This window comes from Saccopteryx leptura, chromosome 6 (assembly GCF_036850995.1).
Source record: "Saccopteryx leptura isolate mSacLep1 chromosome 6, mSacLep1_pri_phased_curated, whole genome shotgun sequence".
In the NCBI taxonomy this organism is placed as follows: Eukaryota; Metazoa; Chordata; class Mammalia; order Chiroptera; family Emballonuridae; genus Saccopteryx; species Saccopteryx leptura.
Genome location: NC_089508.1, coordinates 185,542,627 through 185,556,761, shown reverse-complemented (window position 1 = coordinate 185,556,761; position 14,135 = coordinate 185,542,627). Strand labels below are relative to the sequence as shown.

Below are 14,135 nucleotides of genomic sequence, written 5' to 3'. Positions count from 1 at the left end.
CCAAATCTTGAGAGAAGTCCTTTGTGGTTAATAGTGCCATGACCTCTGAAGATGGATATTTGCAAACAAGATTCATGGAATAGCCCCCAAATCGTGTGGTAGGTTTTGGAGGAGAAAAAAGCTATTTGACAAAATGTTTCCTGAACACTCCCCCACGAGACACAGCCTCCGTGGGGTGAAGCTACCCAGTGCCCTGTGACAGATTGCCACTTTGGGGACACAAGAACCCAACTCACAAAAGCCGGTGAGGCTAATAAATCAAAGGAAACTTCGAAAAAGGTGCAGAGCCTGCTTCCCTTGCCTGGGAGAACCACAGGCTCCTTATCTGGCTTCTGCGAACAGGAAAGGATCATTGGGGAGCCAGAATTAGAAAAGGACTTGCGTCTCATCGAGTTTCTTCTTGTCTGAGCCAGATAAAACGTCTTCTGGGAAGGTTTCAGGAAATGCCCCAAGGGAACGACAGCTGACAGTAGCTAAAGGGGTGAAAGAGCTCAGACAGAGATGGAAGCGCTCGGCTTTTTCCAACTGTGAATTTCACCGAAGCATCTTGGACATTGACACTCAGGGCAGTCTTGCAGTTGCAAGGCATGACCACAAGGTGGCCTCAATCCATAATGGGGTCCCTACAGTCCAGGCTGTGGAGGGATGGCTTTTGTAAAAAAAAAAAAAAAAAAAAAAAAAAGTTCTTTCTACCTAGAGGCTTAACTGTGGTAATTTGCAAGTAAGAAACTTCCAGTCCCCAAAGCTTTAATAAACTTCACAGGGCTTTAATTTTACAGCGGGAGCCAGAATGAAAAAGGACAGCCTCTCCTTGGGTACCTCCAACCTCCAGGGATGCCTCCAAGTTTGCAAACCGTGCCGAGAGCAGGCGGAGTGGTCTGGAGCAAGATGTAAGGCTGGTTTCTTTCTTAATGCACCTTGTAATTTGCACACGTGCCACGACACTTCTTTTTTCCTCTCATTAATGGGCTCGAGTGTGTTTAACACCACAAGCCATAAATTGCAGAGCAAAGGATTTGACTGAGTTCTCTTTTTCTTTTCCTGCCCATTGTCAGAAAGGGATGTGGGGTGGGGGGGGGTACCTCCCACCCCCATGCGGGCTTTTTCTCTACCACCCCTTCCCTTTCCTCTATCCGAAAACCAACCCCTTGTCTTCATCTGCCAAGGAGGGGGGTGGGGCGGGGCGAGACACAGCCTGGTTTCTCATTGGAGAGCTTGCTTACTGAGCAGCTCAGTTATTGAGATTAATAAGCTGCCAGGTTGCAGGGAAGACTAAGAAAACTACAAAATTAAAGTGCATTGCATCGTGAAATGCTGCTGGTGGCCAGGCGGGATCATGGTGTCAGAAAGGCAAGGTAAAGCTATAAAATAAGGCTCAGCTTGAAAGGCTAACCTAAAGGTCTCATTAATTTCCATGTTGCCTCTGATGAGAATGGAGAGACCGGCATTATGTTCTGCAATATGGAGAAATCAAGCTGCCTATTGATTTGAAAAGTGCTGGACTGCGTTTCGTTGGCTCAGAATGAATTCTAGTGTTAAACCTCATTCGAAAGCACAAGAAAGAAACAAAGTAACAAGGTGAACAGGTTTCCTCGGCTTAATAGTCTCAAGATCAAGTCTGTCAGTGATACCGTCAGAAAAATTAGTCCTTAGGTAGAAAAATAAACCTGAGAACAGAGTTTGGGATAGTCTTCGGGCTCAGCCTGGTGACAATATTTCAACAATCTTGTTGCTTCTCCGTGGAAATTTAATTTTACTAAAGAGGTCTTGCATCAGGACCCCCAACGAGGCACCACCAACCGGGCGTCCAGACTGGGCGGGCCTCGCTTCCTCTCGAAGACAAAAACTGTGTGTTCTGACATCCCGTCACCAAAATCAGATTCCTTGGATGCCACTCGTCAAGCCCAAAGTGCTCATTTTATTTTTCCGGTTCCAGTTTATATTCAACATTACTTTGTATTAGTTTCAGGTGTCTACTCTGCAAAGTACCTAACTGTCAAATTCATTATCAGAGCCCCTTTCATGACTTCCTGCTCATAGGAATAACAATGACACTCAAAATATGACCAGTCAAGCATCGTCGCCGTGGCTACCGGGCATCCTCCGACCACTCTGGCAAAGCCCCGTGTGGAAGATAAAAATCCTGTAAATCGTGGAGCTAAGAAGGTGGCCGTGTTTCTGGTGTCTAGAATATCAATTTGTGCTCACACTTTATGATAGGCAGAGCATTAACACTCTGTACGAGAGCTCACACGTACCCTCGGCTGCCACCAACGTGGAGCAGTGAGGCCTCGCTACCATCCCGGATTGCCACCAGTCCCATAGGGCTGCCGAGGAGGGTCCCTCAGACTTTACTGGCTCAGGCTCTTGTCGATAACTAAGTCTATATCCAGCAACAGGCTGGAATTCACCCCTCAGGTGATTCGGTGCCTTTTAGCACATTGTATCAGCTTCACCACTTCCATGACTGGGGCAAATTAGTTTGCTTGCCACCAGGGGTAAGCATAGTTTTGTTGTTTTCAGTCCCCTATTATTGTGGGAATAAAGAACACGGCATTTGGCACCAGGCAGACCCAGGTTTAAATCCCAGCTCTGCCAGTTGCTAATTTGGAGACGCATAGGTAACCTAACCTCCCTGAGCCTCAGTTTATATTTTCATATAAACTTTTCAAATAGGGATATATTTTGAATAGGGACAGTAACATACACCTTCCGGAAGGGTGAGAGGCATTAGATGGGGTCATGTATGTCAAACGACTAAGCGTCAAACAGAAAGTGGTAAGAAACTCGTGACCCACAGACCTGGAAGATCGTGTAGCATTAACAAAAGTTTCTGGAGGGGCTTTTTTTTTAGAAGAGAAAAACCCATTGCTGAGATTTTGGTGCAGTCCATACGCTATTCTTCATAAATGCAGGAATTTCTGTGTTACGACTGTTATTTTCTTTTTCTTTCTTTCTTTCTTTCTTTCTTTCTTTCTTTCTTTCTTTCTTTCTTTCTTTCTTTCTCTCTCTCTCTCTCTCTCTCTCTCTCTCTCTCTCTCTTTCTTTCTTTCTTTCTTCCTTTCTTTCTTTCTTTTTGTATTTTTCTGAAGCTGGAAATGGGGAGGCAGTCAGACAGACTCCCGCATGTGCCCGATCGGGATCCACCCGGCACGCCCACCAGGGGGCGATGCTCTGCCCATCCGGGGCGTCGCTCTGTCGCGACCAGAGCCACTCTAGCGCCTGGGGCAGAGGCCAAGGAGCCATCCCCAGCACCTGGGCCATCTTTGCTCCAATGGAGCCTCGGCTGCGGGAGGGGAAAAGAGAGACAGAGAGGAAGGAGAGGGGGAGGGGTGGAGAAGCAGATGGGCACTTCTCCTGTGTGCCCTGGCCGGGAATCGAACCCAGGACTTCTGCACGCCAGGCTGACGTTCTATCACTGAGCCAACCAGCCAGGGCACGACTGTTAATTTTCAAAACGTGCCTGGCCGATGACAGCTGCATGTAGCCAGCTCACTCGCTGCCTCAGAGATGTCCATGGCGAACACGGAGCTTTCATTTTCTAAAGGACATCACTACCCACCCAGCCTCCTCCATCAAAACCACTGGTCTGTGGACTCGCACCTACCTTACCTGCGGCTCCGCACCCTGGCTCCCGCTGCCCGACCCTACCTTCCAAACAGACCACACCTGGGGACCGTTCACCTGCTCGCCACATGGGGAGGAGAGAGCCAAACAGCTACGGGGCTCCCCACGGAGGCCACGCCAGGTCGCTTTCATCTCAACCGTTCCAACGTTCTCCAAACGGGAGCTTACGTCTTGCTACACTTTCCACCCTACGCCCCATCTGTTTACTAACTGGCAGCAAGCATAATTAAAAACAAAACAAACCGCTGCTAGGATTTCATCCTCCTGTTTGGATCCTGCAAGGACTTGTCCCTGTTCTTGGGGCAGAGCCCACAGCCTTGAATCCAAGCCTCGCGCCCTCCTGCTTTGCCTGCCTTCTCAGCTTGCCTTCCCTTCTCGACATCTCAGTAGGCCACTTATTTTTTTATTTTTATTTTTTTGCCACCTAAAACATTCTTCAAGTCTAATTAACACCTCTTCATCCTTAGGGCTCTGCTTAAATGACAGGTACCCACGGGTCTGGTTTCTCTGTAACTCACATGGCACTTACTACATTTGTCACTGTAGAGACACCTGTCTAGTCATTTGTTCACGTTCTGTCTATAATCAGCCTTAAGCCCTTGTCTGGACAAGGGCCTTGCTTCTCTTCTTCACTGTTGACTCATCAGTGCCTGGAAATGGTAGGTCCTCCTCGATGTTTCCTGAATGAATAACAGATGGCCATTTTATTTTTTCTTTTAAGTGAGAGGAGGAGAGATAGTAAGGCAGACTCCTGCATGTGCCCCTATCAGGATCTACCTGGCAACCCCATCTGTGGCCGATGCTTAAATTAACCGAGCTATTTTTAGTGCCTGAGGCTAATGCACTCAGACCAACCGAGCTATCCTCAGCGCCCAGGGCTATGCTTGAACCAACTGAGCTGGTGGCTGCAGGAGGGGAAGAGGGAGAGAAGGGAAGAGGGAAGGGGAGAGAAACAGATGGTTGCTTCTCTTATGTGCCCTGACTGGGAGTCGAATCTGGGACATCCACACGCCAGGTCAATACTCTATCCATTGGGCCAACCAGCCAGGGCCAATAGGTGGCCATTTTCAAAAGCAATTTGCAAACATGTTTGTAGCTTGAGGAGCTTGATGGTTAAAATGAGGGCTTTGGCTATCTCAGTGCAAAAGTAAAACTCAAGGAAGTTTTGTCCTGCTTAGGAATTCTCTTTGCTGACCTGCCGCTGAGATAGAATCTGAGAGAGAAGCTTGCTTCAGCAAAATGCATAAAAGAAGAAAAGGAAGGTCCTGTCACCAGGCTCCTTCCTACTGTTTTAGACAAGAGATGCTGACTTCAGAAACTCCCCCAAGAAGCAGCTAGACAGGAAGGATCCTGACCTTGTCACTCTCAGGAGAGGAAGGGGGTAGATAGGTGATATCAACCAAAAATTGCATGTGGGCTTGGTCCTGAGACCCTGTGTGAGTCGGCCGCGAGAAAGACGGTGGGTGGAGCGATTCTGTTCCGTAATTCATTACAAAAGGCAGAACAGGCTTCTTGTAATCCGTTCCTTTCCCCTATGCTTAGTTTTTTCTTAGGTGATATTATGGTTTAATACCTGAATCGACTGCTTCTGGTAGTAGAAATCTATATGTGTTATTTATACAACAGTGATACAGAATTTTTTTCCTTATATGCTTTGTCTTGTGTAAAATTCCTAATTTGTAGAGTCCTATTTTTCCAGCCATGCCCCTTCAATCAGCACCTCTAATTCTACATGTCTGACAAAAAAAAAAAAAAAAAAAAGAAAGAAAAGAAAAAGGAAAAAGCATAGTCCAGAGAAGATCTAACGCATTTCATTAAGACTAAGACGGACGGGAACATCACAGAACAATGCAGAGAGGCAAGGGCTTGCTCCTCACTGGTCTAAAGAAACACCTTGAGGCTTGGCTTCTCTGGGGGTGAGAATGTCTCTCATCGCGTCTCAGAGTTGTGAAATCCTTCCGTGGCACCCAGCAGTCTGTATGAAGGACAGCAGAGGCAGTACAGCTGTCTGGAGATTTCCATCACATTTTCAACACGGATGGCTACGTCACAGTCAGTCTCCAACATGTCTTGCCTTCAATGGTTTTCTCCCCTGGATGTGGTTAGTCTCAGCCCTTATTTGAATGGGAATCCCAGGATGGTCCCATGTCCCTCAAAGAAGAGCTCCCACACTTCTACTTCCTTTTGTGGGTAAGAAAATGACACTATTAAACTCACAACGTTTCAGCGTTTGAAGGAGTGAGTTTGTTCAGTCCTACATTTGTCAAGACCATGGAAACCCATGGGGAATGGGAACAAATAATACGCTACAATTTTGAGGGTTACTTTTTTTCATATTTGTTTACCAGGGAAACTCTTACTCCTCCTTCGAAACAGCCTATCAGCTGGGAAACATTTCCTGACCATCCTGGGAGAGTTAATCATTTCTTATTGTCCCATTATTACATTGTACACTACCCTTGTGTTTACGTACCTTTCTCCTCCTGTAGCCTGTGTCATCTTTAAGGGCAAGATAAACGATTTAATCATATCCCCAAAACCTAACGAAGCCGTTGGTATACATGAGGGACCCAGGAAATATTTGCTAAGAAGAGAATGAATGAATAATACTTAAAGGAGAAGCATAAAGCTCAATGATTCTAGTAATCACGGCCAAAGTTTTCATGCATGAGACCAGCTGCATATACCCAAGCGCCATGCATTCAGGTCCATGAATGGAGATTCAAATGTATGCTGACTTCTGTACCCCGTGTTTGATTTCTACTGATAACTCCAGGGTCTTGCATTCTCTTATCCTGGGACCTTGACTGTCCCGATCAGAGAACATCCCAGATGTTGGCCTCATTTGTTCTTTTCTTTGGATAGGCTTCAAGCTTTTGGCAATCCTATCTACTCCCCAAGCTTCGTCTCTAACTTGCCTCCTCCCAGAGCATCATTGAGAAGCCCCCATCCTTGGAGAAATGTCCCATATTCAAACAATCGGCAGAAGGACTCTAGAGATCAGATCCCAAGGTCTAGTAGAGCTTCCTTCAGAAAACCAGAAAGGTGATATGCTTGGCTTTGCTGGTCCTTTCTATTGGATCCTCATCAAGAGAACATTTTACTACAAATGGCTCAGAATAGTCACCTGGAAACCCAGCTGATTCCTTCGGAAGCTGGGGGAGGGGAGATGTTATGCGGCATACGCACTCATCGCCAAGAGGAAGATCTTTGTGAGGAGTGACCGCTGTGATGGCACTCACCCTGTACATGCAACAATTAGGGCAATAAAGGTAGGTGTACTGCTACTCACCCATCAGCCACCTCACTACCTGATTTCGTGTGGAAATGGCACCTGAGGTCCATCCAAGGTGGCTCATAACTGACCATCTCCCTGAAGCCCGAGACCTCTCACAAGTTACTATGCCCCTGTAACACCTAGGTTTTGCATATTTAACATGGTGACGATAACGGCTCCTTCTGACCTCACTGAGTGCTGTCAGGCTTGAAGGAGACAGGCGTGGACGGCACGCAGGTCGGGCGCGTACAACGTGCAGAGAAACACCGGTTGTTCCTGGGGATGGTGGCCACTTCCTTCCGCCCCGCCTCCTTTTTCTCTAATAGCTACATTTTTCCTTGTCTTTCTCCTCCTCCTCCTCCTTCTCCTTCTAGTTCTCTCTATGCAGACTTTATGCCCAGAACTTATTTTTCAAACAATAGTCTGTTAATGTAAAAATAGGCTGACTGGTGCCCAACAAATACCGTGGCAGTTCTTAAATATAAGGAGAAGACAGAAAGTGTAACCCAGCCTTAAAGACCACCATCGACTACGGAAACGTCCAAGCGGACCAGTCGGCTCTCACCCAGGAGACCTTCCTGCAATGCTGTGTACGAGTGTGTTACTCCATCAGTGCGGATGTTTAAATATACCGATTATATGTAACATAGGCACACAACTGCTATTCACTTGATGTATTTTAAGCCTCAGACGTTAAGAGTGTAGTCATGGTTAACGATAACCTCTAGATGTCAGAAAAATAAAATACATCGCAGCTTGAAGTGGCCACAGTGACAATGGTGTACAACGTATTAACGTTCACAATCTTATTAAAACAAACAAAAAAAATTATAGATAAGAAACAGTCTAGTATTCAGCCGTAAGGAAGGATGAAATCTTGCCATTTGTGACAGCGTGTATGGACCTTGAGGGCATTCTGCTAAGTGAAATAAGTCAGACAGAGAAAAATAAATGCCCCATGCCCTCAGACGTGAAATCTTCAAAAACACAACACTGAACTCACAGACACAGGGAACAGCCTGGCGGTTTGCCAGGAGGGGCACAGAGGGGGGGAGGCACGAGGGGAAGGCAAGTGAAAGATGCAAACTTTCCAATGTTGCCTATTTGAAAGTAACTAAGAAAGTAGAATTTAAAAGTTCAACTTGTAAGAAAAAAACACATTTTTGTAACTATGTTTATGGTGACGGACGTTAACTGGGCTGACTGTGGGGATCATTTCACAATCTATACAAGTATCAAATCATCCTGCTGTCCTCCTGAAATGGACATTATGTTCTCCGTCAGGTATATACCTCAATTACAGAAAAGACCTTTCCTATTAAGGGTGACAATGCTGATTCAAACAAACAAACAAACAAACAAACAGACAAACAGGACCAAGAAACAACATGAAAATCTATGGCTTGCAAAATTGTTTTCAGCTCAGTGCAGAAAATTCACTGGCTATTACCAACAAAAAAGATTACAGTTTATGTCTGTCTTTCCTCAAACCCAAGTACTTACAAGGAAAATAATTCCTCTTCTTTCATCTGGCCTTTAGAAATATACCTTCATATTCTCAGCAAGTTTATTTAGTGTTTTTCTAAATGTGACTAACACATTTTTTTTTTTTTTTTTGCAGTTAAAACGAGACTAGTAACACATGTGTCCTCATTGCATCTAATGTTAAAGTAAAAAAAAAAAAAAAGTTTAAAAACTGTGTGAGAGCTTTTGGGCGGGTGTGCTGAACGAGCCCCTTTCTCTGTTCAGTCCCCGCGGTCCTTCTGGCCCGGGAAACCGTAGCAGTTGGGCACAGAAGCTGTGACGGTGCCGAGGGACGGAGACGGAGCATCAGGACCTTCCAACATCCGACCCAGCCCGCACGACCCTTGCTGTCAATCGCGTCCCCGCACCTGCTGTGACGGTGGCACCATCTTCCAGACCACAGAAGTGGGCAGGATTTTGGAAGACCAGCCACGAAGGTGAGAAAAGGACATTAAAAGCAGAGGCAACACCAAAGGGAGCCAGACCTGAGGATCGCTTTGCAACCCTCCCCTCCCAACACCAACGCCCGCCCTCCCTGTTTGCCTTCATACATTACTGTCTGCCCCTTGGGCATCTCTTGGTCCGTGTGTATGGGAGGGATTACCGGGAGGCCGCGCGCTGGGTGAAACGTAAATTAAAGTTACACTTCCGTCCGTCTGGAAGGGGGGACTGTCTCCCAAGGTCTCCCCAAACACTTCATTTCCAATGAGTCTTCATTTATTACTTTGGGAAAGGCCAAGTGCATAATTTATCAGCAGCTTTCAGTCCATATACCCTCATCAGCATGTTTCCCGTGAGCCTCTGAGTAAAAATATGTTATGCTAATTCTATTAGTTGGGTACACAGAGAGCTGTCTAAGAGAGTAAACAAGCATGAAAAGGAGACACATGTGATCACAGCAATCCCTATCAACCTCCCATCCAGGGTCAAGTGACCGAGGGAACAGCAAGGAGGTGGCCGGCCTGTCCCATTATTGATGATGCCACGGTTTCCTCCCCCACCCAGCGCCGAGCCACCCAGCGCCTCCGCGTGGACGACCCGGGTTGGGGGGTACCGGCGCGGTAGACGGTCGGCGGCGAGGACCTACCGGGTCTCCAGCGGCACGTTGCTGTTCAGCACCCAGCTGTCCTGCAGCTGGACGGACTCGGGCGTGGTGGCCAGGTCATTGGGCGCGGGGGCCGGCGCGTGGATCTGGCTCCGCCGGTTGGTCAGCGAGTTCCTGTTGAGGGAGTTGGCGGACGAGTGGTGATGGGAGAGCGTGTGGTTGTGCGGAGGCGGCAGTGGGGGCCTCAGAGTCGACTGGCTGTGGTTCGGAGGGCCTGGGAAAAACACAGAAAGAGAAAGAGAAAAGAGAAACGGCCATCAGTGACTGCAGACGACAGCCGCAGACACCCCGCCCACCCGGGAGGAGAGCCTAGCACCCAAGTCCCTGTGGTGACCACGGCGGACAGCTGCTGACTGGAGACATGGCTAAGACCACACAAAGCATCCCCGGGTTCCTTACTGCTACCAACATGCTTTCGTTTGCCTTTAACAGATCCAGCTTTTCCTTTTCTATTTAAAATCCATTTTAGAGAAGGGAGAGAGATAGAGAGAGAGAAGTGGGGAAGAGCAGGAAGCATCAACTCCCATATGTGCCTTGACCAGGCAAGCCCAGGGTTTCGAACCGGCGACCTCAGTGTTCCAAGTCGACGCTTTATTCACTGCGCCACCACAGGCCAGATCTAGTTTTCCTAAGAAAGCTCAAGTTCTGGACTTTCAGATGAAATTTCTCACTTAAAAACAATGCTGACAATTAACTAAAAAATAAATAAATAAAAAGATGTGTATTTCTCTGTGTGTACATATACACACATATATGTATAGATGTAAACATTTTTTTTTCTTCAATTTGTACTGAGTCAACATAAACACACCTGCAAGCCCGTTCAAATCAGCGGCTTGATAACGCCTCCCCTGTGAGAGACAAACCCCGCAGGCTCTGTCTCCGGTGAAGGTCAAAGGTTGATGTTTCTAAGCCATGACCCTGATTCCAAAACGGCATCCCGTTTTTCCAATTCTGAAACCCTCCAACCTGGCAGGAGAAGCCCACCAGGGAGAACGACACCTCTGTGTGTGTCCCCTGGTAGATATGGCCACGTGTGACCATTCCACGCAGGGTTTTCCTGGCAACCCCTTCTCACGCCGCACAAGGAAGTATTTTAAGCATAATGAAAATGCAAGGAGCTCACGCTGCCATGTAAGCCTATAATTTGGTTTCAACGGCTGCCGAAACGTGACTTCTGACTTGTGTCCTTTTGAGAGAGTATGTTTTGAGGCCTCCAGTCGGGGCTGGCAGCTCACCAGGTGACTGCTGAGCCTTGTCATTTTTGGCCCCTGCCAACTTTTAAAACCCTCAGCCCCCTGCTGTCCTGGCTTTAAGAAGTTGGCTCCAAGTCATTTAAACTAGCAATTTGACACCGATTTCGATGACTTGTATCCTTATGTGGCCGGGCTACAGCTCCGAAAGGTGCAATCTGCACTCTGCGGCGTCCGCCATGCCTGCAGACACATCCCGGAGTAGAGACGACAGACAGGTCGAGAAGACACCGGGTTTGGAGAGCATCGTGACCAATGGAAACAACAAAGAAAAAGACAGAGGAATGCTCCCTCTCTCGACTGAAATTACTCAGGGGAGTGTTTTGTTTTGTTTTGTTTTGGTCTTCAGAAAAAGACAACCAAAAACCGAAGCCCGGTGGGAAATGCCACCGTGCCATTGCATAGGTTTTGCAGTCGCACCCCCCACACGAACCCCTGTAATTTGTATTTTGCATTATGCACCCGTGACATTTTAAATACATCTTTGAGGGGAGTTTCGTAGCCGTGGCGGGCTATTGTGTTTTCTGGCATTGTTGACTGTCGAGTAATGTGTTATTATATAGTTATTTCGCATTTGTCTCGTGTTAGCGGGAAGAGGTCAGGAAAGGTGTGTGTGTGGGGGGTGACGGTGATGTAATCACGACCCTTCAGAGATGCTGTCCAAGCCCTTCAGACATGGTTAATGAATTCCCATGCCTCTCTTTCCTCACTCTCTCGCCTCCCGTCCAAGTATCATTATTCTCTATTAGGTAGATAATTACGAGATGTGCCTCAGGAAGACCAGATGAATCAGTGTCCCAGGGAGAACCCCACCCCCCTCCCCGGCCCCAAGCCCTAACTTTCCATCTCCTTCCGCCCCTGGCTCCCTCTCTGCCAGACCACACACTCTCCCCGCGTACAAAGAGGCTCATTTAATTCCCGAAATGAGATGCCGACACCCGCCTGCTTCCTGTCTGCTCACCCCGAGCTGAGGTCTCCCTGCCTCCCCCAGCCTGGGTGGCCCGTCTTTGCCCATCTGCGCTCGATGTGGGCGGAATTCCTGTGGTTGCCTTCCTGCGGATGGTACACCCCGGGGGCAGGCACCGACGCGGGGGCTACGCAGTTTGTTCCAAACAGAACGGAGGCTGCTGCGTGTTCCAGGTTCAATGGAAGAGACGTCAAACCCTCTTCCCACCGTTTCTGCTAAAGAGAAGGCCAACACAGCCTCATGGGACAGACGGGGAAAGAAGAATACGGGGGGGGGGGGGTGGAGATGAAAGAATACATACTTCTCCACTCATCCCCCTGCCTTCCTAGAGAGCAACATGCTACTTTCACTGCAAGCAAATCAAATTATTGATAGCAACAACAAAAAATTAGCCGGCATCCTCAGTATTGGAAGATGGTTCTCCTCATTACCGTTGTTCATTTCCACTGTGACATTGATTATATCTGCTCATTTATCTATCCATCCAAAAGTCACATTCTTCAATTAGGTACAGGAAATAGAAGGAAAAGACATTACGGTGCTGAGTGTTAAATGCCAGCACTGGGGGCAGGTGGAGCGTCTGGTGGGGGCGGCATCCAGCCAGTGGTTAGGAGACAACATCTGAAAAACTGGGTTCAAGGACTGGGTCTGTCACTTCCAAGATGTGTAAACCTGGGGGCCCAGGACCTCACTGTTTTAATTCTCAGCATACTCATCTGCCGAGTGGTGAGAACTGTCTGTAAGGTGCTGTAACAGTTAGAGGGGAAGGACGAAGGGAAACACGCTACCTGATGGCTGTTTTGGGGGGAATGCAAGTTCCCCAAAACCATGCACATGGGACACTGCTCGGCTCTTTGGGGAATAAAAAAAAAAAGATGGATAAGACGTAACTGCAGCTCTCAAGGGGCTGAGACTTGAGAAAGGAGAGTAAACTTTATCTCTCCAGGGCAGAAGTCACATGCTGGCTGCCCCCAAGGTGAGGATTATCAAAACTCCGAAGTCCAGAGTGTGTAGAGTGTTCCAGATTTCTGACTTCTCTTGAAAACAGGAACGTAACAAAAGGACTGAAGCTCTTTTGCCTCGTGTGGCAACAAGTGGCTAGAGCTGAACGCCCTTGGTGGTTTTCCCGGCTTGCCACCATCCTGAAGAACCCCTGTTATCTTAATCAGGCCAGACATACGTGTGTATGCCAGCCACTGGTCGGCATTCCTGTTTCCGACTGCCGGTTTAACCCAGGGTACCTTAGTATTCCATGTGGGTAACGTATCCCTCACCTAACACTTATGCTCCAACGGCTGATCTCAAGCACTTCTTGCATTTATCAGTTTTCATTACAGTCACCCCATGTACTTTCTGGATGGGCTGGTGTTCCATTTCAGAAATGCAAACAGTGGCAGCAACCTGCCTTCCTGCTTGCTTTCCAAGGAGCCAAACGACACGGAAAAGCCTGTCTTTTTCAGTCGATGGTGTCGTCGAAATGAGTGACTCAGTCTGATGAGGGAGCCTGCACGCCTGCTCTGTGTTTCACGCATTTATTGGGTTTAATGAATGACGTGCATATTATTAATGGTTCTTTTATCGCATGAATAGGAAATCACATAATAATGCAATTGAGCCATGGATCACTGTGTAACGTAAAGGGTTACATAGTATCAACCTAATAAGTATGCTATTAGCCGGCAAAAGGCAACTGTTATAAAAATTGTGGTGCTAACTGATTACATTGTACCTGATCTGATATACCTTGAGCTGAGAACCTAGGGTTTATTTTTAAGTACTATGTGGCTTTTAGTCCTAGGAAGAAGAAGCTATATACTGGTTCTTTACTCAAAGTTAGGGTGTGACAGATGAGACGCCTACCTAGCAAAGGTAAGTGAATGTATAGAGAAGGTGCTTCCTGGATATTTTAACCATTAAGCATTTGAGTATGCACTTTATTTGTCCTGTTTGCTTGTTTGCTTGAATGGACTCTGCTTCCTGTCATTTCAGATTCATTGTGGGAGAACTGCCACCAATTTTGACCTTAACAAGGGATGCCATTCACAAATTCCGTCCTTTCTAAGTGCCAATTGGTCGACAGTCGGCAGTCTAAAGAAAGACAAAAGCAGCGCTTCTTTGTTGGGCGACAAGATCAAGCCCAACAAAGCTGGACACGGGGACTGAGAAACCTTGGAGTGGCGAGTCTTGTGTTGACTAGACTGGCGGTGCTCACACAGCCCGTAGGAACAGCCAACACCCACGCGGTCAATAATGGCTAAAGAAAGAATTTCCTCTGGAGCGAACAGATCAAATTCTTAATAATTGGCCATTGTGGTTGCATCTTCCTAAATCAACAGCCGAGGGAGGCATTTTGGCTGGGTCTGCCCTTGCCAAGTGGGGGGT

The 14,135-nt window shown here is 47.4% G+C and overlaps 1 protein-coding gene across 3 annotated transcripts in view; it reads right to left on the bottom strand.

The window, feature by feature from the left end:
* Positions 1-14,135, bottom strand: part of TENM2 (teneurin transmembrane protein 2) — a 1,124,432-nt gene that overhangs the window by 274,577 nt on the left and 835,720 nt on the right. For all 3 annotated transcript variants that reach the window (XM_066344467.1, XM_066344468.1, XM_066344469.1), the window contains exon 5: positions 9,516-9,747. In XM_066344467.1, coding sequence (XP_066200564.1) covers positions 9,516-9,747 — 232 coding nt within the window. The remainder of the gene's footprint in view (positions 1-9,515; positions 9,748-14,135) is intronic.